This window comes from Labrus mixtus, chromosome 5 (assembly GCF_963584025.1).
Source record: "Labrus mixtus chromosome 5, fLabMix1.1, whole genome shotgun sequence".
Taxonomy (NCBI): domain Eukaryota; kingdom Metazoa; phylum Chordata; class Actinopteri; order Labriformes; family Labridae; genus Labrus; species Labrus mixtus.
In genome coordinates, this window is record NC_083616.1 from 32,337,542 (window position 1) to 32,363,339 (window position 25,798).

The 25,798-nt window shown below is 43.9% G+C and overlaps 1 protein-coding gene across 1 annotated transcript in view; it reads left to right on the forward strand.

Annotated features, from left to right (window-relative positions):
• The window catches only part of cfap299 (cilia and flagella associated protein 299), a 74,410-nt gene that overhangs the window by 7,039 nt on the left and 41,573 nt on the right, over positions 1 to 25,798 (forward strand). Inside the window, exon 3 of the mRNA XM_061038987.1 lies at positions 13,110 to 13,200. Within this exon, the coding sequence (XP_060894970.1) occupies positions 13,110 to 13,200 (91 nt within the window). The remainder of the gene's footprint in view (positions 1 to 13,109; positions 13,201 to 25,798) is intronic.

Sequence of the window (25,798 nt, forward strand, 5' to 3'; positions counted from 1 at the left end):
TGATACATGTGCAGTGTTTGAGGTTTTCTCACACTGTTGTCACTCATTATGTGAGCTGAGAGTGAAGTGTAAAGAACACCAGAACATTTCAGCTGCTGTTTGGATTAACGTTCTGCTGCCAAAACCCTGCAGGCTGCTCCGTATATTCTGTGAACTGGATTTATTCACATGTATGTATTTCAAACTAATTAAGAGCTTTCATTACTTTCCAGATTTGCAAATTTGACATCTTGCAAAAGACCTCAACAAGACAGAAGAGAGAGAAAAAAAAAACGGGGCACCACATTGCAGTGCAGATTTTTTCCATCTAAAACGTCGAGGTTTGAGCGTCTCTGTGTGAATGCAGATTTCGGTTTCCTCTGCTCTGTGGTTTTTCTGATTGGACTTCCACTAAGCTGACCTCCTGACCTCCTGTTACGTCCGTATTGTGAAAACACAGAGTCCCAGGATGCAATGTACCACCTGCAGATAGAGAGAGAGAGAGAGAGAGAGAGAGCACAGTCAGAGCAGGGTGGTTAACAAATGAGCACAGCCTTGAGAGTTAGCAGCTGTATGATAAACAAACGTAGGCCCTGTTAACACAATTTCATCTAAAAACGGTAACCTGTTGTTGCGTTTTGGTGCCTGAAAACGGGTTCCAGGATGTAAAGTTCTGATAAGGCGATGTCTCCACCGTCGTGTTAACTGGCAATATGCAGTTCCTCTGAAAACAGAGCCTGAACAAACCAAATCAATCAATAAAACAATCCTAAATAAAAATGGGTTAAACCAATAGTTTGGGAATGATTGGTACTTAAAGTGGTCTAATGTCGGGGTCAGATTACACGCCACAAACACGATTGTAGCCTGATCCGTCAGACGTTGGACCAGTCGGCCCTGACAACCGATGGTTTTTATCTCTTATAGTGTGTTGTAGTGAACGATCAGTGAGCATCTTGGAGGCCTGACGACCTCCCGACAGAAAGTCTAACATATACATTTTTTGTCTGCTGTACATAATGTGTTGTCAGTGACTCTGACCAATGAGAGACCTCTGATCGAAATATGAGACAGAGGAAAAGCTTGTCGAGCTCTGCCAAGAATGTTCTATTTCCGGGTGTCGTCTAGCACCACCCCTCTTGCTCACCTCGCCATCACGTTGGTCGTGATACTTGGTCGGGTACCACACATGCAGCGGGTTAGAGGACGTTATCAACACTCGGATTAAAGACATGAACAAAGACACTGAAACTGGCTGCAGGTCTCGTGTCCTTAAAGTGGCCGTTTCCAAAGCGCTCCCTCAGGTTTAAGCACAGGACCTGAACTTTACATTTTCACATCTGTCAGTCAAGTCATGAATCTATGGCTCTGTGATTGGTTCATCTGACACAGTGAGCATCGTAACAGACCGTGTAGTCTGACCTCAGCAGCAGTGAGAGCTTCTGTTGGTGTTTTTAGGTACCTTAAAAATTAAACTCGTAATTCCGAGGTAATTAATTTGTTGATTCAGAAACGCAGAGCAGATTTTTATTTTCTCATGTGAATGCAAAACGCTTCTGTTTCGCCGTCATTTAGCCTCGTACTCATAGCTCTAAGGAAGCAGAAGTATTGAATGCTAAGTGCTAACTTTAATATGGATGGTAAAGCACTTAGGAATTCACCTTTCAGGGACAGATTGTATGGAATCATTTTCTGCTGCATCCTCTGGTTCTGACAGGCATGTGTTGTTTTGTGGGAGGAGCCAATCAAGTTGTGATAAACCATGCCCACAGTCATGAGAAATAATCTAAGCAGTGAAGAGCAACTTTGTCTAAAAGAATGACGTTTATTTCTGCTCATAAATCATTTTTATACCAGGTACACAAAGATCTTCTATTGGTGCCAAGAGGTGTTTACAGATCGTCAGTTCTCAGTCCTGTGGTTTTAAATGTTGTGATGTTTGGGAGCGGTGGTGGTTGGGGGGGGGCTGTGGTTAATAAAATCCTTGTGTGCAAGCAAATAAATAAAAGTGATGTTGGGAATAACCTTGGATTAGTATTAGCATTTATTTGTGCCTCTTTTCAACACATGTTAATCTTTTTTCCTTTAAGACTTGTGCACCTGCACACTGATCCTCTCTTGGCACCGGGCGGCCGTGCTGTTTTGGGAATGCCTCCTATCCCCCCCTCCCTTTTCTCCTTTAGGCGCTAACCTATGCCTCCCACGGCATGTCTTTTTTCACGGCTCTGTCACCGCTCTGTTTTCTTCTCTTCCTCTCTCTTCTCTTCTCCCTCCCCGTGCTCTCTGGGAGACCTTTAGTGCCTGCAGGTGTATAAATAGAGCTGTTTTCAATTAAGGGCCTAACCTCGCCTGTAGCGTGCATCTGATCAATGAATGCCCCTGCACCTGTGGTAATAAAATACCCAGGGAGGGGAGATAGTGCCGTGAATGCTAATCAGATGTTGCCCTGTTGTTTCCCCGACTCTTTCTTAAGACCAACACGCTCCTCCTGACAGCGCGGCCGTGAACAAAAGGCCCGCTGCTCCCACCAGACACCAGTGAAATCCAATCCCTGATTGAAAAAGGAAACTTGAATGAATGGGATGCTTAGTCAGTTGTGCGGTTGTTTGGTTAGGGGGGGACGGGACGAATGGGAAGTCAGAGTCAAGGAATGGTTTAAGGACAGCGTTGGGTTCTGATCTCAAGTTGGTTAAAATACAAACGAGGATTTGATTCATGATGAGTTTGTCATTTGAACAATAAGAGACTTGAACTCATCGTGGTTTAAAGGCTTTATATGTGATGTTTTGATCCAGTAGATGTCGCCCTTGAGCACCAGCATGAAACCAAAACAACTCGTGCTGCATTGTTGTGTTAGCATGCTAATGCTAGCGATCTTTATTATGCTCGTATCTTCACACTGCATGTAAATTTACCTGAAATGAGCGTGATCTAGAAACACAGTTAAGCAGTGAGTACAGTATGTTATTCTTCTTTTCTCTAGTCCCTCAATTAAACAACTTTTATACGTGAGGGGAGGAGTCAGCCGGCCGTCCCAACGATGTAAACAAAGTGAAGATAGGACTCTGAAAACTCTGAAAACATCACAGACAGTGGGACTCGGGTGTTACACCCATTGTAGACAGTCATGACTCACAGAGTTATTTTCAGAGGAGATACTTGATTTATATTATATTTAAGTGTGAAAAATCACATAGAAAAACTTTAAATTCAGACATTCAGATGGGAGAGGCAGAACTGGACAACAATGTGGACGACCTGGAGGAGGAGACCGTTGAGTTTTTTATCAATGAAGAAATCAATCCCCCTTGGTGATCTGTATCCCCTTTCCCCTCGGCTACTGTGCTCTTCATATTGCATCATCATAACAAAGACACCTGAAGTCATATTGTGAACTAAGTGCTGCTGAATAACCTTTTTATATTTTATGAGCGAGAAGCAAAAAGAGATAAGTTCTCTCTCACAGACGTGTAAACCCGCTCAAACGTCTCCACCTGCTGAAGTTTGTTCAGGTAAAAAGCAGACACCCCTAAACGGACTCTTGGTTTTTATTCTGGACCGAATAACATCTGATCTAAAATGTGAGATAAACAAAAAGGATCCGTGCTGAGCAGACGCGAGGCCCGGTTTCCTCTCTGCTCCGGCGCTGGCTCGGGACCAGGAGTCCGTGTCAGCACACGTCCTGACCTTGCGTGCTCACGGCAGCCTGGTGATGTTTTCCATCAGGCTCCCCGCGATCTCGCCTCGCTCCAAACCACAGCCGCAGCTCATTGTCCATTGTGTGCTGTGCTGCGTTTTCACAGTCCACCTCAAGAATTCTGCTCCCTAACTCTCCCCTCCATATTAAAAGAGAGCTATCGCTCGCCGTGCCAAGTCAAACGGGTGCCGCGAACACGCACACAGAACACTTTTCAGCCTCCAGATGCTCAGTGAAAATAAGATTGTGGATGTGACTGACATGAGAAGCCTCACCGAGCTGATCCCAGCCTCATTTTTAGGGAGCCAAACCCCCGCCGCTCTCCACGCCTCCCGCTCTGGCGAGGGCCCTCAGGCGACGAGGTTTTGCAGTTTCTGTTACACGTGCTGTCAGGACAATTGCCTTCTTTGCACTTTGTGATTCTGGACGTGTGTTAACTCTGGAGCTCTGTAAGGACACACACACAGACAGACACACGCACACACACACAGACACACACACACACACACATACATCAACACACTCACACACAGACAGACACACACATACACACACACACACACGCACACACACACACATACATCAACACACTCACACACACACACACATCAACACACTCACACACACATACACACACATACATCAACACACTCACACACACACAGACAGACACACACACACACACACATACATCAACACACTCACACACAGACAGACACACACATTCACACACACACACGCACACACATACATCAACACACTCACACACACACACACAGACAGACACACGCACACACATACATCAACACACTCACACACACACACACAGACAGACACACGCACACACATACATCAACACACTCACACACAGACAGACACACACACTCACACACAGACATACATACACACTCACACTCTCACACACACACACACACACACACACACACAGGTTTAAGTCCAGCTGGTGCAGCAGATAATAAATAACATGCTGTCGTCTGACGCGGATGTTTCCACGTTTCAGAAGTCGTTCTGTATTTCATATTAATGTCTTGATTAATGAGACGTCTGCCATCACTCACAGCCGAACGTAAGAAACACAGAAATATTATGACTTCCTTTGACAAAATATTCCTCGTTCAAGGTCGACTCACAAGCTGTTTCTGGAACTTTCAACCGCAGCTGACTCACAGAAACACGATGTTTAGACGGAGGCCGCGGGATCTGATAGTTAGTCTGACTGCAATAATCCATCAATTAATCAATCAATCATTTTTTATTTATGTAACACCACATCAAAACTCAACTCATGAGAAGTCTGGAGGGTGTTGCTATCCCATATGGAGTTGGGTGGACTCGGTGTGATTCAGGGTTTCGGTTTGTAAAGCTCACCAACGCCTGTCCGATGTTGTGGACCGTCGCCTCCCACCACTAGTTGGGGCTGTAGCTACTGCCACCCGGCCCTATGACCCTGTAAGTAAACAACAGGACAGTGGAAGAATGGCGTCCTGTAGCACGGTGTCAGTATTTGGAGATAAAGTCATATGTCTGCTGTGTCAGATTAAACTGGCGTAACGACCGGAGCGATGTGTAACCACACTTAGCACGGGCATGTGGTCGTTAACCTGCAAGGAGGACTGAAGGCTGATGTTGTTAGCAATGCTAATGTTAGCCACGCTCCCCAAAAATATTTGACATCAATTACTGACGGCCAAATTCACCCACAATGCACTTCAAGTTGGTTAATTTCCCTTTGTTTGGTTCTGATTAGGGATGGGAATTTACAGTAATCCCTGTACTCGATTACTCAAATTACCTAATGAACGAGTACTCGAGTACCCACAGATTTTATTATTTACTTTTAACCGTAAACAAAAAAAGGGTCCGTCGGACACGGACCTCCCGGACCTTCCGGACCTGAATTGTAGACTTTGTGCCTGTAAAATGACATAAACATAAATATAAATAAATAACCAACAACAGAAAGCGATTTTAGTGTCAACGACGCTAACAACGACGTGTGCTAACAGGGCTAGCAAATAAAGTGATGCGAGACTGCCTGTTTTCTGTCTCCGCTGTTTTCTCCTTGTGCTTTAAGCGCATGTGGTTAAGCATCTAACTAGTATTTCTATGGTATGCAAGTTTAACGCCACATATCTTGCACTGCACGTTAACTTCATCGTTTTTGTCGAAGTACTTCCAGACATCACTTTTCTTCACAGACATGTCGCAGCTGTAGCAGACGGTTCTGTGTTTGTTGTGCTTTTTTTTGCTGAAATCTGGCTCGGTGTGTACTAAAGCTGAAGCCGTGGCCGGAGAAGTCATACGTTTGTATCCCGTGGGGGGTTGGGAACCACTGGTGAAGTCGACTAAACGCGCTTTGGAGTTGGAGTTGGTGGACATAGTCTTAGAGCATATTCTTATCTGTGCTCACATGCAAGGACCGGTTTAAAGACAATCATTAAAGATAAGACTGACAGTACGTTGGACTGTTTTTCTTTCATTAAAGTTTCCTGTTGCTCCGTTCAAATCTTCACATTTCACATGAATCGTTCTCTCCGTTTGGATCAAAGCGTCCGTCACTGAGCTCAGAGGAGGGGTACGGCATTCTCTCCTGATGGACTACATCTTATTTAACTTCAATAAGAGCTCAGTATGAAAAGGATGACAATGATTCCTTTGATCCGCTTTCAAAAAACGTCTCAGGCAGGCGATGCACAATATGAGCCCCCCCCCCCCCTTTCTCCAGGACCCCCCAAAGCCGAGGTGGCCACAACACACAAAGAGCGCTCAGGTAGAATATCACGCACAGCACATGTGTAACTGATACTTTGAGCTCATTGTAATCAGAGGTGACAGAGGATTTCAGAAAAAGACCAAAATAAAGTAAATTGTCATGCTGTGTGGAATTTCCCTTGACATCCACCGGCCCAAAATAATATTTTCCATAAGATTCATTTTCCCAAGCACTCTGAGAAAAAAATACTCTGCAGCAGAAATGTGTTGTTTCTGAAGAAATCACAGTATTACTGAAAGTTCCCATCTGCCACACGGGCCAAAGCTGCAGGCTAATGAAAGCTTCAATCTGTTAATCTGAGTCCAAAGAGTGAAAGAAGAAATTATTTCAAAAGCTCAACATCTGGTCCCCGTCATGACATGAAAAAATCTCCCTAGAAACGCACCGGTCCAACAGTTGTTCAATATTTATTTGCAAAACGGATCGCCCCCCTCAGAATCCTCAAAGAACTTCTTAATGACATTTCATTAATTATGCTGGAATAACTCAGCTAATTCTCCACGTGCAACAGAAAGGACTCAACCTGCAACGGATTAGATCTGTTTGGCAAAGGTGATGAAATGGCTTCAGGAAGTGTGCTGGAGTATATTGAGTTTCTGAAGCGTTCCCTGCAGTACAGTCGGAGCGGTTCCTGCTTTCAGCTGTGCAAACAGATACAGAACTGTCCTGCAAAGAGATGAAGCATTGTTCATGGTCGTAATGTGAACACAGTGTGCGAGGTCGCATCAGTTAAGTTTGAATTGTGGTGATCAGAGGTACACCAGCAAACAAGAAGGAAGGGAAAAGGAAGGAAAAAACAGATCAAGATTTATTCAGTCAACGTTGTCAGAGTAGCACAAAATGTTTTTATTTTATTTTTTATATTTTATATTTTACATTTTTAAATTCGGTTTTATATATTGTAATAGCTTCTTATACTGTATTATTTAAGTTGTTGCTATTTCTGTTTTATTTCCTTGTTAATTGTTTAGCACCAATACACCAAGTCAAATTCCTTGTATGTGTATATGTACTTGGCAATAAATCCCGATTCTGATTCTGATTCTGAAAACTCCCAGAGAGAGGTGGGGATCAAGTCGATTCATGTCAGAATTTTATATTTCCAAGATTCTGAATTGATTCAAAACATCCCGAAAATAATGTTTTAAAATGTTCATTCTTATGTCTGATAAATACATTTTCACCACGGCAAACCTGCTGCTGGTGTTTTCTCCTGTGCACCCTCTCTCCCCGTGCATGTGTGGGTTCTCTCCGAGTACTCCGGCGTCCTCCCACAGTCCAGAGACATCAGAATCAGAATCAGAATCAGAATCGGGTACATTTACACATACAAGGAATTTGACTTGGTGTATTGGTGCTAAACAATTAACAAGGAAATAAAGCAGAAGTAGCAACAACTTAAATAATACAGTATAAGAAGCTATTACAATATATAAAATAGAATTTAAAAATGTAAAATATAAAGATAAAAAACACAAAATGTACAAAAGGTGCCATGTAGGAGCTGTGCCGTGGACATGAGAAAAGACTATGACATGCTCGTTAGGTTAACTGGTGACTCTTATGTTTTAGCATGTCCGAGTACATTTCAGTGCGATGCCGTGTTTATAGGCGTGTAAACACACTTGTTGCCGTGCAGAAACAGCTGTTCGGCCCAAACAGAGGAGCAGGATCAGTACATATGGCACAGTTATATAATTTGTGAGATAAATTGTGATACTTACTGGAAGCTGTGCTCCGTTTATGGAAGGTGTTGTTGTAACTCTCTCTGACCTCGGCCGACTGCAACGCAACATCTGGACGATGCATCTGTTTCAGTTACTGTAAGAAGGAGGCACACAGTGAGAGATCCTACTCTCTCTTTATGCACCTGGATTATTTATTTATTTCACGAGTGATTATATTATTAGGTGTCTTTATGAAGGGCGGCTGAAGTATTCTGTTCATGACTGCTGAATCGGTCTGCACATTTTATTTTAAACTCACAGATGATGACAGTAACGCTAAAATAAACCTCTAACAAGAGTTCATTCAGAAAACATTTTCATGTAGACCCAGAAATAAAAGAAAATAGGGCCAAAGGTTGAAAAATACTGGAATTAATCTTCAATAAATACCGCACCGTCTTTGAAAACTGAACTTTATGTACGTTATACTTGACTGAAAAATGACCAGTCAGAATTTACAACTGGCATTTTGTGGTTAGCATACAGCTAGCTCTTAGGGCGAAGCTTTAACTTAGGCTGGCTACACACCAGACCATTTTCAAATCTTAACGGATTTTAAAAACTGAGACGATTCAGCCAGACTGTAAGACCACACACCTGTCTGATTTCACAGATACGAGATCTCACAGAATCTCACACAATCAAACATGAAGAAAAAAAACAAATATGGAGGACGATTGACGTCATCGGCTGGCTGTCCTGGCTAGCGTTCTGTTCAGCAGTGAAAAACAAAAAACGAGAAACGGTCGTTTTCGACTCTTCATACTTGCTGATTTTCTTCCCCATCATGCTTCTGGTGGAAATCACCTTCCCGGAAAAATAACAAGAGCAGAAACAAAACAGCCCCACGTTATTAAACCGTTAGCATGTGAAGAATGTTTATGTATTCAACTGTTACCATGACGACAATAGGCCGCGGCTAAACTACATTGGAGAGGGTTCCAAACTTATGAAGCTAAGTTGAAGATGGACGAGGAAAGAGATGACTTTTAGGTGTCAGATGGATTTATTGATTTCTTCATATCAAACCTGAGACAAAACTCGGGTTAGACGACTTCCTGCAGCCGCTAAAGCTGCTAACCACGAAAGCTGCTAACCACGAAAGCTGCTAACCACGAAAGCAACGACGACAACACCGCTAATGATACAAGCTAACGTTACGTCTCTGACGTTCTGAATAGTATCTGCAGGGATGTTCACTCTGCTTCTCTCTCTCTCTCTCTCTCTCTCTCTCTCTCTCTCTCGCTCTCTCTCTCTATCTCGCTCTCTTTCTCTCTCTCTTTCTCTCTCTTTCTCTCTCTTTCTCTCGCTTTCTCTCTCTCTCTCTCTCCCTCTGTCTGTCCCTCTCTCTCTCTTCTCTCTCTCTATCTCTTTCTTTCTCTCTCCTCTTCCTCTTAGCAGTGCCGTTCTAACTGGCTGCTTTGTAGCTGAAGGCTGCTGTCAACTCACCAGATGACCTCGGCCCGCTGTTGGGGGTTATTGTTCTGTTAGATCGACTATTTTAATTCGTACAAACATCCGATAACCGTGTCTCTCTGGTGAGAATTCAAAAGCTCCGACATTTCCAAACGCAGACAGACGTTCACAGTGTACCTACGTTCAGATTGTTGAGGCACAACCGCAACTTTGATTATTTAAAGACTTTTTAAAAACAGACGCTCTTAAACAGAAACATCTTGATAATGACTGTTTGATTCTCCTCCTCGCTTCTTTTCACGTAACGCCTTCGCCCACCTGCTCTGACCACGATCCAAAAACATGAATCTTAAAAACTCCCGGCCTGATCACCGTTAGCTTAATGCCTCGTCATTAGCCGCTAATAACCGTCATTTATAGTGAATTCTTGTTATCCCTCCTAAATGAGGCTTGATAAGAAGTTTGTTAAATTGACGTGAAAGTCAAACTTGCGTCGCTCCTCGTGTTTTTTCTGTGCGCGGCGTGGTCCGCTCTCCGTGACTGTGTGTGTTGCTTTAGCTACTGGATGGGGTAACCCCAGTCACTCTCCTCCTCGCCACCTGTGTTTACTTTGGGGCCTCGGCCCCCGTGACCCAGCAGCTATCCTTCACTCACTCACAAGATGGAGTGAGCTTCCAGCCTCCAAATATGTGCTGTCCGTGCACTTTTCCACCACTGTGGGATTCCTCTAAGACTTTCATTAAGGGGCCAAACGACGAGTATGAGTTACAATCCTTCTCCAAATCCTGGTCCATTTCAACATTCAGATCCTGTTCTCTGTGACTGTAACGCTCCAGAGTCTGCTTTGTAAGAGTGAACAGTAAAATATAACGGAACCTGTCTTCTGTTTGGACCTGAAGCCTGGACTGGACTGGACTCAGAATTTGTGGATATCCAGCAGAAACATAAAGATGAAACAGAAACAGATTTACAACCCGGAGGTTCCTGGTTCAAACTTTGCAGGTGTTTGCAGGAAAGTTTGGAATTATGACTTCCTCTCACGACTGCTGTGAAGAGCTAACCTCTGCACTTTTTACTGTAGTGTTAGTCACGGTCCAGTAAAGTCTGAGGGTTGAAAACTGTTTCTGCCGTTCAGATTGAAATGATAATTCTGTAAAAGTTTGACTATGTTCTTTTTTAGTGGATAGTTCTTTGCAGCTCTGCATCCTCTGATTTTAAAGAGGACATATCATCCCCCTCCTCCACCTTTTCAAACAGTCCCCCTGTGGTCTAAATGCAACATCTGTGCTGTGCTTTGGTCAAAATATAACATGAATCAAGCACCAGAGGAGGTTTGTGACCCTGTATAAACCAGCTCTCTCAGAACGCTCCGTTTTGGTGTGTGTGTCTCTTTAAATGCAATGACCCCCCCCCCCCTGAGTTTTCCTGGTAGACATCACTCCTCTGTAGAGAGAATAAAAATGGCGGACCTGTGCAAAAGTTTTGTTTTAGTCTGGGGGTGGAGTCCATGGGTGGAGATACCAGGGGAGGGGAGGGGATTTTTTTTAACCAGAATCCCACTGTGACATCACAAGGAGAGCACATTAGAAACGGAGCATTTTTCTCTGTGTTGTAAGACTCATGCAGACCACAAACGAAGGACTGGATGGGTTTATTTCACATTTTGTGGGTCAGTAGACTCTCAGGTTACCCACATATATGTTCAAAAACACAAAGTGGATTTTTCATTTTTACAAAGATTGGGAAGTTAAGGTTTCACATAACTCAAACTGTATCTTCCTCGTATGGCCTCGTCCACACGTAGGAGGGTATTTTTGAAAATGTTGTTTTTTTCCGTGCATCTTGGCTTTTTTTTTTTTAAACTGCATTTTAGGTCTCTGAAAACTCGCTGTCAGATAAAGGGACGTCCGAAGATGAAATAACTGATTATGAAGTTTGTTGATTAAATCGTGTTAGTAAGAAGTTTGTACAAGCAGTGGGGAAGATTGTTTCACATGTTTTAACTAAATAGAAACTCTTTTTTGAGTTTTCCTCTGAGCTGCTTCTGATTTAATAAACGGCCTCTCTACATTTCTCGCTGTCTTTCTTCTTCTGCAGTTCTGACCACATGCGAGCGCTCTGACCTGTTTACAGCCTGTGAGACGTTAACTCGCCGTGGACCTGATGAATGTTTTGCACACTCCATCCTGGACCCGGGCCAGAGTCTCTGTTGCTCGTACTGCAGTGTCAACTGTTCAAATATTAGTGCCAATGTTTTATCAGGTGTGGATGCTCTAGTGCGCGTCAAAACCACGTTTCTATGGAAACGGGCCAGACTCAGAGTAAGGAAGCTTCAAAGTGATCAAATAAAGTCGTTGAACTCCGATATGATGGAATATTTCTGTGCACAGCTGATATTTATAAAAGCAGTTCTGACATTATTGTAGATTTTAGAATTCCTTCAGAGTAAAAGTATTCATCAACATTATTTATGATAGTTCCTGTTCACAAAAAGTATTTGGAGTATTTGGGAGTGTCATGGGAGTTTGGCAGCTTCAATGAGGCGCTCTGTGCTCACATACGAGACACTGGCTTTAGTCCTCCTCTTTTTCTTTAATGCATCCTGCACAGAAGAAATCTCTTTAGAAGTGATTGTACCCGACCTAAAAAGCCTCTGCATGTTTCTAATAAGCTCCACGAGCAGAAACGTGCTCAAACTAGGATCAATATTGGAGATGCTTTTGAAAAATGGAGAGAGGTTAGAACACAGAAAGGTTTACAGACCCATGCAGAGCTGGATAAACACTGAAGCTTCAGAGTCCACCACATGGTGACCTGTGTGAGCATCGACTCTAGAGAGGAGGGGGGGGGGAGACAGCTCTCTATGATGTTTAGAATTTAGACTGCAGTACCCATTTTAACCACTAGGGGTCAGAGTTACATACTGCTCCTTTAAACTTGTTTTTGCAAATCTTAGATATTGCCACCTCGTGTCCAACACAGGACTTCCTGGTGTTTGCAGAAATCCAAAATGCTCAATTAATATTTGCTCTCAGTTTTGCTGGCGTTTTTTAGAGTTTCTAATCCATGTTTGTTTTGATTTTAAACTTGCATCGTGCCACCTATTGGCTTTATTGTGAACTGCACCACAGGGGACGTGTCTTTCAAAACTGGCGTCACAGCTTTGCGGCAATATTGATTATGCAACATCTGCATAGAGGTTGATGTTTATTTGAGTCTTTACTTTGTCTGTTAATGGACTTTATAGACATGTTTTTAAAGGTGCTATATTTCAAACATTAGCACATTTGAATGAAGCCCCTGTCATAATGATCCTGTAAGTTATTAGACAGAGAAATATTTTTCTTCTGCACCATTCAGGCAGATGTAGGACGCAGCACACCTGAAGGTAAAGTGAGTGAATCTGTGAAAAGAGCCTTTAACTCTCCCTGCCACTTTTTTTTTTTCCAAGTTAAGAGAAACATTTTCTAAACCGTCGGAGTGTTGTCTTTTCCAGGACACTGGCAAGTGGAGGAAAAGAACTCAAAGATAACTTCCTGAGAGCGCTGGCAGAGCGGGAGGAGGCCAACCGCAGCGGGAAAATCACTGTGAGTACATTATTACAACACTCTGAACGCTACGTAACGGGATTCCCCTCAAATATGTCCGCTATTCCATTAGGAAGGGAACACAATCCACACTGTGTCAGCCTGACTGCAGGTGCCCCCTCCCCCCAAACAACAGGAGGCCCACCTGCAACCACCAAACCCAGACCACCGCGTCCTGGAGGGTTACAGACTCCACGCACTCGTTTTTTAAAACGCTGCTTTAATAACTCATGTGGATGTGTGTGTGTGTGTGTGTGTGTGTGTGTGTGTGTGTGTGTGTGTGTGTGTTTGAGAGTGTGTGTGTTTGTTTGTGTGTTTGTTTGAGAGTGTTTGTGTGTGTGTGTGTGTGTGTGTGTGTGTGTGTGTGTTTGTTTGAGAGTGTGTGTGTGTGTTTGTGTGTTTGTTTGAGAGTGTTTGTGTGTTTGTGTGTGTGTGTGTGTGTGTGTGTGTGTGTGTGCGTGGCTCGTCGTCCCTGACGTAGACCAGGTGTGTGAGCTTATATTAACCCTCGGCCTGCTCCGTGCTGACTCATCATCTCACCTTCAGAAGGTAGTGGGAGGAGCTTCATTCAGCGTTTGATCTCGGTGTTTACGGCGAGTTCCAGTGTACGGTTGTCGAAGGCCTGGCACGTACTCAACGATTTAAAAAATCTTAAATGATTTTTAAAATGTGAGAAACCCCTCATATAATCAGACGGGTGTGTAGGAGAAGAAAACATTTAATGAAGCCTATTTTAATTTATCATCGACTGCTTGCAACAATGGGATGATTTTAAAATACCTCTCCCCAGTCCACATCCCACTCCCTGCAGGGGATGAATGCACTACTTCTTCCTCAAAGTGTTTTCACACTTGAAGAAAACTCCTGAGTTTCTCCTCCAGCCTCCTCGTATTTATTCTGCAGAAAGTCAGAGTGATCTGATGTGAGAAGACAGCAGGATATAATCAGGAGAATTCACCTGGAGCCAGTGGGAGGGGGGTGGTGACGCTGCACGACCATAGACTGTCTGCACGCCACCTCTACCATCTCCGTGCTCTAATGAACCTGCTGCTGCATGTTTCCTGTTCTCCAGTATGTTCTTCTCCACTCTTTAGTTCACATTGAGATTCTCTTCAACTTCATGACCTTGTAGGAGTTTCCTTTGGGGGGATGGCGGGTGGAGAAAAGGGGTGCTGGAGCCTTCTTGTGTTTGGTCCTTGTTTCGCTCTGCAGAGGCCTCAGCACTGATTCTGTTGTTGTTTTCATGGACAGAGTCTCCAGGTGCAGCTGATGAGCACAGAGGGTCTGGTTAGCTTCAACCAGCAGTGACCTCCAGCACACACCGGGGCAGCTAACAGCAGAGTGTGAAACAGCTGGATTACAGCTCACAGCTCCTTAAAACCTGAGCTGCTCACCGGGGTCAGGAACAGATTCTAAAGGACTTAATCTGAAATGTTAAATTATGAAGAGCTGACATGAAGAGAGGAGGAACTTTAGTGTGTTTCTGTTTACATCCAGAGGGGAACACTTGTGGTGTTACTCCCCCTGCTCCCCTCTGTGTTCTCCATGTGATCTCATAATTACCGAGCCCACAGGGGACGGGTAAACCCAGGTCAGACTAGACTCCTCTTTGTTCATCTTGTAAGTGAATCATTGGAGGGTCTATCCACACCAACCCTTCCTGAAGGACGATGCTACATGTGCTCAGTACAGTCACCCAAATCTCAGACACAAGGAAGTGTGAGAAGTAATGTTTGTAGTAAAAATATTTAGCTTTATGGTCGGAGCTTAAAATGGCTCCCTGTGGCATCAGAGCTCGATGAAGCGTGCAGACTGCGTGCATGAATCAGGAACTCCTCACTGAACAGCTGAGCTTGACTTCAGACTCAGAGGAGCTGCTTGAGGCCTCGTTCACACGTTGGCGGGTATTCTTCTGTGCGTTTTGACCTTTTTGTACACAAACTGTGTTTTAAGTCTCTGTAAACTCTTCTTTAGTAAAACTCCTTCCAGAGTGAAGATGTTCAGAAACTCTGTGAGAGGTGTTTCTGTGTAGACGGTTTCTCCTCTGCGTGACGTCATTGTGCAACGCTAACTAGCGCTGATGCTAATGTTGCTAACTGGACTTTTTACACGCTCACACATACATACACAGTTACTCTCCCACTATGTTGACGAGCAGAGATGCTTGCATGGACGACGGATTCTCTGTGTTGGCCCTTTCAGATGATTTTAGAGGATCTAAGGGTTAATATGAAATCTTCAGGACTAGTGATTAGCAAAGACCTCACGATACAGCATGCAACACGAGCGAGCATCAGCGACAGAATCAGCTTGATTCCGTTGTTACTGATTACAGAGTCCTAACAGCCCATGAGCGATGCAGCTTGACGTGTCGTGGCGTTTTGACCACAGTCTGATTGTTTAACACATCTGATTGGACACAGACAGCGTGCAGCATGAAGAGCAGCAAACAAAATAACTGCTACTGGCACGTTTTGTGCTGCAGACGTGTTTATTAGTTCTTCAGAGTAACCGTTGAAAGGAGCGTAAAATAACGTCTTATTTCTTTGACTGATTTCTTTTTAAATTACTTTTTATTGTCATCATGTCTTAACATATAGTACACATATTTTTTATATTCAACATAAGGATGACAATATTTTACAAGTGGTGTGGTGTCAAACAGGTTGTGTCCCCCCAGTGATGTGGATGTGGAAATACTAAAAATAACACTTACAATACAGAAACATGTTTTACAGTTTGTTTAAAGTAGCTTGAAGTAAAAACTGAGGTAGCTTGGATCTGTGTTACATAAATTCATAAATGTTTTCTTCCTTTTCTCTACGATATTTAACATCTTCAGGAAGGGCAAACAAACAAATTAGTTATATAAAATGTAAGAATAAAATTAAATTAAAAGAAAGAGAAGAAGAGTCAAATGAGAAAGAAGAGAGAAAGAAAACAAAAAAAACACCTCTTTGACTAATTTATTCACGTCGCTGCTCTCTCTCTTCCTCATGGCCGCTTGAGGAGTCTTTAAGGTCACATGTTGTCATATTAACACACACCAACGATTCTAAAACTTTTAGTACCATCAGTCATTTAGATCCTGAAGTTTTGTAAAAAAAACAAGGCCAGGGTTTAAAACCACAGAAGCCTCCTTTAAGAGCTTCCTCTGCTGAAGATTGGATCATGAAGATGTTTATTTTCTCTGAGCTGCGCTGTGTTTAAAAGTGAGCCGTGGTCCGGGCTCTTAATACGTCGTCTCTTTGAAAGTGTTTAGGTAACAGGTAATCTTTATGCACTTTGACGAGGCCTGACCCCTCTGCTCTATTTAGATTACACAGATGTATTCAACATGAACACATGTGAGGACGTACAGAGAAACATGTGCTGCTTCCTGTTTTTATACATATTCATATTGTACTGAGTCACTGCTTTATTATGGTATGGTGAGCAGTGATCCGTGAGATGTTTACACACATGTTTCCACATGCTTTCTTTTCTTTCTAACATCTGCAAACAAGTTCCCCGTTTTAAGAAGTCAAATGTGGTTTTTATTTCCTCTCTCTGAGCTCTGATGAACACGGACATCTTTTTTTATGAAAGTGTCAAATAGCAAATAGTTAATCTGCGATAAGGATCAAACCTGGACCACCCACTGCTCAAAGGTATCTGTGAGGGGTTTTTAATGACCTTTAAGGATCTATAGAAACTAGGGATCACCCTCACTGGTCGGCACCAGACGGGACTTGATGACGGTCAAATGTTGTGCTCAAACTGCGACACAGCCACTTAGCTTTAGCGTTAGCTGTGGACTCGCTGTAGCTCATGTTAATATGTCTGCTGCTCCTCCCTCTACTACCTGGATGTAAACAAGTGCTGTGAACAGAAAGCATCTCTGCTCTTTGCAGATGATGTTGTTCTGTTTGCTTCTTAATACTGGGACCTCCAGCAGTGATCAGGGCGGGCTGCAGGGGAGTGAGTCCTCGCCTCAAGTGAAGGAGCTGCATGAGGAGGGTCTTCTTCACACTGAGGAGAGGATGGACCGTGAGATTGACGAGCGTCCGGAGTAAATCAGGGGTTGTAAAGAGGGAGCTGAGCCTGAAGGTAACGCTCTCGACTTACCGCTCAATCTTCGTTCCAACCCTCACCTGTAGTCTTGATCTTTGGGTAGTGACCGAAAGAATTAAGATTGCAGATATAAAGGGCCCAATTGAATTCCCTCCGGAGGGTGTCTGGGCTGTGCCCTAGAGAGAGGGGGAGGAGCTTAGACATTCAGAGGGAGATCAGAGTAGAGCCGCTACTCCTTCACAATGAAAGGAGCTAGTTAAGGCTGTTCGGGCATCTCATTAGGATGTCTGATGGACGCCTTCATTTTGAGATTTTCTGGGTTCCCAACTGGGCAGAGACCCCAGGGTAGACCCAGAGTTTGCTGGAGGGTTTATATTTCCCGTCTGTCCGGGGAGAGCTTCAGAATCCCCAAGGAGGAGGATCTGGAAAATGTTACTGGGGAAAGGGATGTCTGGGTTGACTTACTTCGCCTGCTGCCACAGCGTCCCGAACTCAGATAAGCAGAAGAAAATGGACGGATGGATTTTTTAAACAGTTTGTCACTATAGTGATCTAGATATAAGCACAGGCTTATGTTCAACATTCAGAGCTCTCCTCCTTGTTTCTCCTCATGTTCAGCATTCAGAGCTCTCCTTCTTGTTTCTCCTCATGTTCAGCATTCAGAGCTCTCCTCCTTGTTTCTCCTCACGTTCAGCATTCAGAGCCTCTCCTCTACTTCATTGTGCCGCCTCTGTTGCGAAACCGTCTCGACTGCCAAAAGTCGCACACAAACAAAAGCTGCACCTGGGCAGCCGTGGCTTTATTTGCACTGGGTAAGAAGTTAAGGTTTTGATTGGATCCAGGTCACACCTGTGCAGGATGCCTGAGGGCGAACCCTCCATTGTTGGAGGTTTCAGGTCTGAAAGTGAAGGTGTGCTGCCACCACCCACCCACCCAGCCCGCTGCCTGTTTGTGTTCAGCTGTTTGAGGCTCTCATGGCATCAGGGTGAAGTTACAACATATCAAAGCATCGATACACGCAGCCAAGAGACAAACCTACTGACAATGGTGAGATCCATCTGCCAAAAACTCAAACACTCAGGGATTGGGAAATAAATAAATGAAACTTATTTGGATTCAAACCGGCTCACTGTACACAACTGTTCCCTCCAAAAGACGAGTCGGACTAGCGTCTCCTCCGCCATTGTTATTAACAGATCTGATGTTTTAAGTCCTGCACCTTCTTGATTTTAATTCGTCCATGAGGTGTGATGTTGACGAGCAGTGACAAAAAAATGTTGACGTCGAGGACGTTTTAGCGTTCAGGACAGAGAACGCTGAACTACTGAGTATTTAAAACTAACGCTGCCCGCAATATGGGGGCGACCGAGTCGAGACAGTATCATGAAAACAAATACCGTGATACTCTGTTGTGTTACATTTTTTTGTCACCGTTCACTAATATTTGATCTGTTTACCTTTCCGTACTGTTTACCTTGACGTGGTTTAAATATGGCCGTAAATGTATTCAACTATAAAATCTGTGTCTAGTGTCACTTTGTTCAGTACATTGTTTTATAATTAATCTCAGTTAGTTCAAATAGAAACACAGAGACAAAGAAGATTTTCCTCTTTTCATGTTTCCGTGCTGTCGGCCTCATGTGTCTGCTGATTTTGGGTCTCCCACCCTCTCAGTGGAGGAATTCGCTGGTTGGCCCGCGCTGCACGTCTCATGCCCAGAGGGGACATCCTGCATAAAGGAGGTGTTTGTCTTTGGTCTGTGGACCCAGCCGCTCCTGTATTGATAAGCTCCTGTCGCTATAGATAATAAGGTGGTCAGTCATGCAGCCCAGAGATCAAGTATAGCATTGAAATTAAAGAGGAATTCCCAGCCCTATTGCGTTACATGCCGTGTGTGTGTCCCCCGCTGCCCCGCTCCCTTTGTCCCCGTCATGGGCAGTAAAAACAACAATGGCAAGTTTGATTTCAAAGCAGCCACCACCTCGGAGTCCTGCAGGGCTATCGGGTGACCTTGACTTGAATGGTGTCACGGAGAGGTGGGGACTCCAGCGGTTTGTGACCATCCATCAGGAGGACAAAAAAGGACTTTTTGTCTGCCGGAGGAGCCATTGTGATATCTGAGAATCAACTGATCAGCTTCTGTTTTCAACTTTGGTTCCAAGACTTGTTTTCACTCACACAGGAAAGTCTGCATGAAACATAAAAATAATTTATTCTAGCATTAAAGCTATTCATTTAAGTTACCCGTTGAAATCTTCTCCTTTAAACCTCTGCATCGGGGGCGCCGGTAGCCTGGTGGTTAGTGCACAAATGTGTTCTCCTTTCTTAGTATTTAGGACTCATCAAGCACGAGCTGCAGCTTTAAAGGAGAGCTGTGAGTCAACTCACCTTTTTTGTCCTTTGCCAGTAACATGCAAGTTTCTACAGAAAACATTTAAATTTTCTGCGTCTTTGTCTGTTGAAACCACAGATTGTTAATATTAAAGTTTGAAGCCTGAGTGACGTCTCCCGTTTGTTCCTGCAGGGGGCGCTGGAGTCCCATCGATGGCGGTCTCCATGCAGGAAATGCTGTCTCAGTCTAACTTTCAGTCAACCTAACGACAGGCTGAGAGCTGGAGCTGAGGCGGGTTTTAAACCTCCTGACAAACCGTTACACCGCGCCCACCTGTCAATCAGGTCAGCTACACGCCTTATTGTGAATAACTCTTATCCTTCATCAAATCAAAACTGATGAGTCATCAAAACATTCACCCCCTGTACAGTGTGTGTCCATCGAGACATGAGCTAATCACACCTATTTGGTTTTTTGAACCAGGCTGTAAACATGTTAATCTCTGCTGTAAAAACAGGCTTTTTAGAATGGGTGTGTATGTGACTTCCTGTGCTTCTGCAGCCAGCCTCTAGTGGACACTCAGGAACTGCAGGATTTTACACTTCAGCGCCACTTGGCTAAAAGCAGAAAGAAGGTTCACTAAGTCGTTTAGAAGAAAATTGGATGTTAAAAAAGCAGAAAAAGGTCTCTTGGTTGGAAACTTTCTGTGTTGCATTTCACCTGGATTTAGAGATCTGTCAAAGTGTGTTAAAGCTAAATTCTTTGTGTCTTTGTCGTTATCATCTTTCCGTCGCTCTTTCAGCCAGGCCGACTTTAATCTTCTTGAAGTTTTTATTGTCTGAAATAAAAAAAACATTTACCTCACCGTTGAAGCGTAAAACCTGGACCTCACTCTCTCACAGTCGCAGGTCTTGAGCAAACCTGAAACACTTAGATGTGAAATACGACTTCTGGCTGATGACAAGAAGTGGATTTCACGGCCGGTGTCGTCGTCTATAAAAGAGAAAACCGATAGCTGAAACTTCATGTGTTGAGTTTGTGCATGCAGCCAACATGGCAGCTGTTTCCTGTGTCTCATGCTCCGTATCTGCCACACAGGGATTAATGAAGGAATGAGGAAAATAAAGATTAACCCCCCTCTCGTTTTATACATTTCTATACATTGTCATGATGGATTTTATCGGACTTGTTTGCAGAGGATGAACATAATTTGAAGTTGAAGGTGTTGCCTTCCAGTTTGCATCTGAAAGACGTCTGTTTCCTGGGACGATCTTTCTGTTAAACATTTAAAAAGCTTGAATCAGAAAGATATTAACACTCAAATATTGATAAAACTTCTGTGAGTCTTTTTTCAGAGCTCGACGAACACGGCGGGATGTGGAGGGATGATAATCGTTTGTTGTCCGTCTAAAGAATGACTTTGACAGATTCTTCTCCGAGCGATGCAGCCGCTCTCAATAGAAGATCTTTGATGTGTGATCTGTTTTTGAATGGGAGCATAATTAGTTGTTTTGGTAACAAGGATCCAGTGAGAACATGCCGAGGGCTGTTTGGAAGCGGGGCGGATTAAAGGTCCGCTCATCCATGAAAATAAAGATCACGTAACATTTGAGACCCACCCCCCCCCCCCCCCCCCCCCCACCACCACCACCACCCCCAAACCTCTCCTCTAATGATTTCTACAGGCCCCTCCCTCCTCTGTACAGCTGCTGTTGTCCGGAGACTTGGTCTAAGTCCTCTGGAGCACTTTAAGAGGGAATGAAAGCAGATCCACTTCATCTGATCTCTGCAGACTTCTTCTACTCGATGCATGCCGACGATTCTTCAGATACGTTGGGAACACATCGGAGGTGTTGACCATCACCATCGTAACTTTTACCAGCCCCTGACAACAGGGATGATTATTTAAGATGTGGTATCAAAGGAGATCTTGTGTTAAGTGGAGACCACGTGGAGGTCTGGATCAGCTTTAATCACTCTTCATCATGTTTTGTTATTGTTTTGATTAAGGGCCCCCTGGTGGTGGGATTTACGTACTGTGACCTTTAAGGACCTTTACCATACAGAAGGCACAGACAAGTCCCCCTAAGGTCAGCTGATATCTGTCCTACAGCTCAGTGAGTCCGAAATACACAGGCTGAGAGGATGCTGAAATAACTACAGCATGATGAGGATTTATTAAAAGTCAGAATCCAGCATCAGGGCCGGCTGCAAAAAGACATAAAAACAACTTTTAAACGATCGTTTTTTGATTGACCCTTCTGAAGGAAATGAAAACACCTTCATCAGTTATTCCATCCACTGTGGACGGGGTTGGTCTCCAGAGCTGATAATACAAATTAAGTTAATTTAAAACGACCTGTGCTATGCGGTCTCTTGTCAAAACGGCACTGCAGAGTTCACTTTGGACACATTTTCCTCGAGGCCACAGACCGTTCCTTCCTGGACAAACTTCATAAAATCTTGTCCTGTGAAGTTAAAGTCATCCATCCCTGTAATCAATCATTCTTCTCATGGACTCTCCTCATGAGCCTTCGGTGTGTTTTCCCTCCATCAGTGTGTTTCAGAGACGCGGGGTGCATGTGCTGCTTGTCTGTGAGGGAGGACTGAACATCTGTGTTAAATACTACCTAAAGGTCTCAGCCTGGTCCCTGCAGGAATGTGCACCTGCCATGTGCAGGAGGTGTTTTTTAGACTCGTCAGAGTCAACACTGAGTGCAGCAGGTCCTTTAATAATCCTGCTGCAGCCTGAAAAAAAGTCGATTAAATAACGAGAGCACAGAAAACCTCCGTTTGTTTTTATTCTTCTACATACAGTAGAACCTCGTGTTGCGTTCAGGGCGCGTTCAGTTAAACGCTGCAGCCTTCGTTTACATTTCTCACTTCGGTCTTTGTTTCATTATCTCTTCAGATTTTCTCTGACTCAGTGATCAGACTGTTCCAGTTTGTGTCTGCACATATCTTCATCCTGTTCTCCTGGGGGGGAGTGAAGCCAACGGTCCTCACAGTCTGAACTCTGAACTTTGAGACTCCTCCTCTGCTTGGAGGCTGCAGGCATGGGCGTGGTAGTGGGGGCAATAGAGGAAGGGTCCCTTATTATTGAAATCACAGCTTGGTAATTTTTTGTTTTTAATAAATAAAAGAAACAGGCAAACTCCTGCACTCTAATTATACACAAGCGTTGGCAACTTTTGGATTCATGCTTTGGAGATTGGCAACATTGGGTTTTATTTTGAAATTGCTATTTTGGCACTATGTGTTGGACATGGGCAAAGTTGGGATATAACCGTTGGATGTTGGCATCATTGGGTTTTATTTTGGACATTGCCATATTGAGATTTATGCTTTGTGTTGGCAATGTTGGGATGTATGTGCTAGACATTGGCAATGTTGGGATCTGGCCGTTGGATGTTGGCAACATTGGGAATTATGCACTGGATATAGGCAACATTGGGTTTTATTTTGAAATTGCTATTTTGGGACTATGCGTTGGACATTGGTAACGTTGGGATAAAACCGTTGGATGTTGGCAACATTGGGAATTATGCATTGCATATAGGCAACGTTTGGTTTTATTTTGAAATTGCTATGACTACGGTTAGACATTGTTAACTTTTGGATTTAACCACTGAACTTCACAAACGCACTTTGTGGACACTCTTTAAGAACTTAAAAACCTTCAAAGTTACGGTGGCCCTGAAGGTTAACTAAGAAAACCTTTTCAACGAATGCAGATAAGATTTCGCCAAAGCTATTCACTATTTGGTTCCATGTGATGTTTTTTTGCAGTTGACTTCCTGGCCGCTGTAAGAAGCAGCTCCTGGTGTCAGCTTGTGAACAACGAGGACTTACTCCTACCAAAGTTCACCAGGTGATGGCTTTAGCTAACGAGGTCGCCCTGCAGAGCGATGAAGGAATCCATTTATGGTCAAAACATTGATACCCAATCTGGGAATTCAGCTAATGCTTGTGGGCCCTCAGAAACATATGGAACACATTCTTCAGAGTCTTCTTTGTGTTATCACTGCGCACTGCACCGCTCGGCTGTGTATTATTCCACCTGAGTAAATACTGGACGGCATCTCTCCTCCGCAGAGCCGTGCACATGTCTGCAGCTCCTCTCCCTGTTTTTTTGGGTCGGTATCCTGAGAGACCGGCTGCTGTTGACGGACAGTTTCTCATCAGGTCAATGTCAGAGCGTCTCTTGTCTGTTTCATACACACGGTCCTGCTGAAATACCAGAGACTTGAGCTCATGGTTTAACTTCTAAAAAGCTTCTAAAAATCAAGACGGGCCAAATTCTCTGCATATTTTCATGTGATTGTAATGCATTTTAACACGTGTATGAGGCTCTGAACAGAGAGAGAGAGAGAGGCAGATGGATTCAGTCTCTTACCTAATCAGAGGGAGCTACCTGCTTTTAAACAGGGCATATTAAAACTCTGAGGTCCGTTCTCATGAGTTAATAATTCATGTTTGTTACACCAAGAACAAACATGCAGCTGGTATCAGAATGAATCAGACACCTAGGAACACTTTAAACCCTCATTAAAACACAGATCGCTGTCGAAACTGATAACGGGGGTTTTTTGTTTTAATGAGTTTTGTTGAAAGTCAAACAAGAAAAGTGTGAAAATGTGAACGCCCTTATTTGTCAGAGCGTCAATACGTTACCCATTTATCTGCTGGCAAGATAGTGCGCCCTGAACTCTTGTTTGAGGGATTTTAAAAAAGCTTCACGGCGGAATTTAAATGACTCAACTGTCCCAACGGATGAGTTTGTAAAATATTTCCCTTTTGGTGCAGATTCTTTTGGTTGATTTTACCTGCAGTGTGTCTCCTGATGAGGTCTAAACTTCAGCATTATTCCAAAGCGCTCAGGCGTGACGTCTGACAAGAGGCCTGCAGCGGGGGCCGGCCTCGTCACCAGGGAACGCGTCCAAGTCAAACGCCGTGTTGCAGCCTGTCCCCGCCCCTCTTCAACCAGGAGCTAATGTTTATGACAGTAGAGGAAAATGAACGCCACTGTTTCCATACCGGACACACACACTCCGAGGTGGTGGCGAGGATGTTAGGTGGATCACAGTTTCTTCTTCTCCTGCGTCACAACTTGACCGCCGTGTTATCGGCAGCACAGAAATGTTGGACGCCGTCCTTCAGAGGGATCAAAGAGGATGACATAAGCCAACGCCGCCTCCACAGGAAGAAGATAAACGTGCAGACTGAGTCTTTTATCAAAGGCTTGCCTGTTTTAACATACTGATTAAAGCTCGCTGACCCCCCCCCCCCCTCCCAGTGGAAATAGGTGTTCAAACATGATTCTGTTTGAGTTGGCGAGCAGCTCGGATGAGAAGCTCTCCGTGAGTCTCCTGCACGGCCGTCTGTCACACTGCAGCACCGTGTTTTTTTTTACTGTTTTTCAAACGGTGAAATGCTCTTCAGCTCAAGACAAGAATAATAGAGAGCGTGATGTGTTTCATCTCTGCTTTCTGGAGCTCTGACACCCTCAAAAAAAAAAAAAGGAGAGGAGTATGGTTTAAGATAATTTGTGAAAAGCAGCGTGTGTGGAAGTGCAAACAAGTTTATCTTTTTCACCCGTTTCCTGCTCTCCGACTATTTCTGCTGCGACAAGATGAGAAGATTCTGTTTACTTTTTTTTGACATGTTGGATAAGATAAATGAGGGGAAGATCCATATTGGCACTTTGATATCAGCTGGGCCAGATGGAGGCTGGAAACACAGCTGATAAACGAAGAGGAGGGAAAAGGAGGGCGACGGCTCCAAACTGTGGGGTTCTGTCCGTGCTTTTGGATCTTTATGTCCTGTACCGACGCCTTTAATAAAGGTACATGAAGCAGTGACAGCAGCAGGTGAGTTCTATCGGCTGCTGAGGGAGCTGTGTGGTGAAGAAACATCCTGAAGTCAACAGTTTGCAGAGAATCACTCCCATGATTCCCCGCCAGCCTCAACCTCATCTTTTGTTATTGTATTGATTGATTGATCCCTGCTGGTGGAATCTACATACTGTGCCTTTAACTTTTAGACGTTATTAATTAACTGGAGTTCAAGTTACTTTTAACCGGTGTTATCAAGAAACACCAAAAATATCAGCTGTCTTGTCTGGCTTTTTGCAAAGTCAGCACGGCGCAGTCGTTCTCCGGAAATATGTGACTTCAAGTAGCTGAAGAGAGCGGATATAACACTTCACTACTG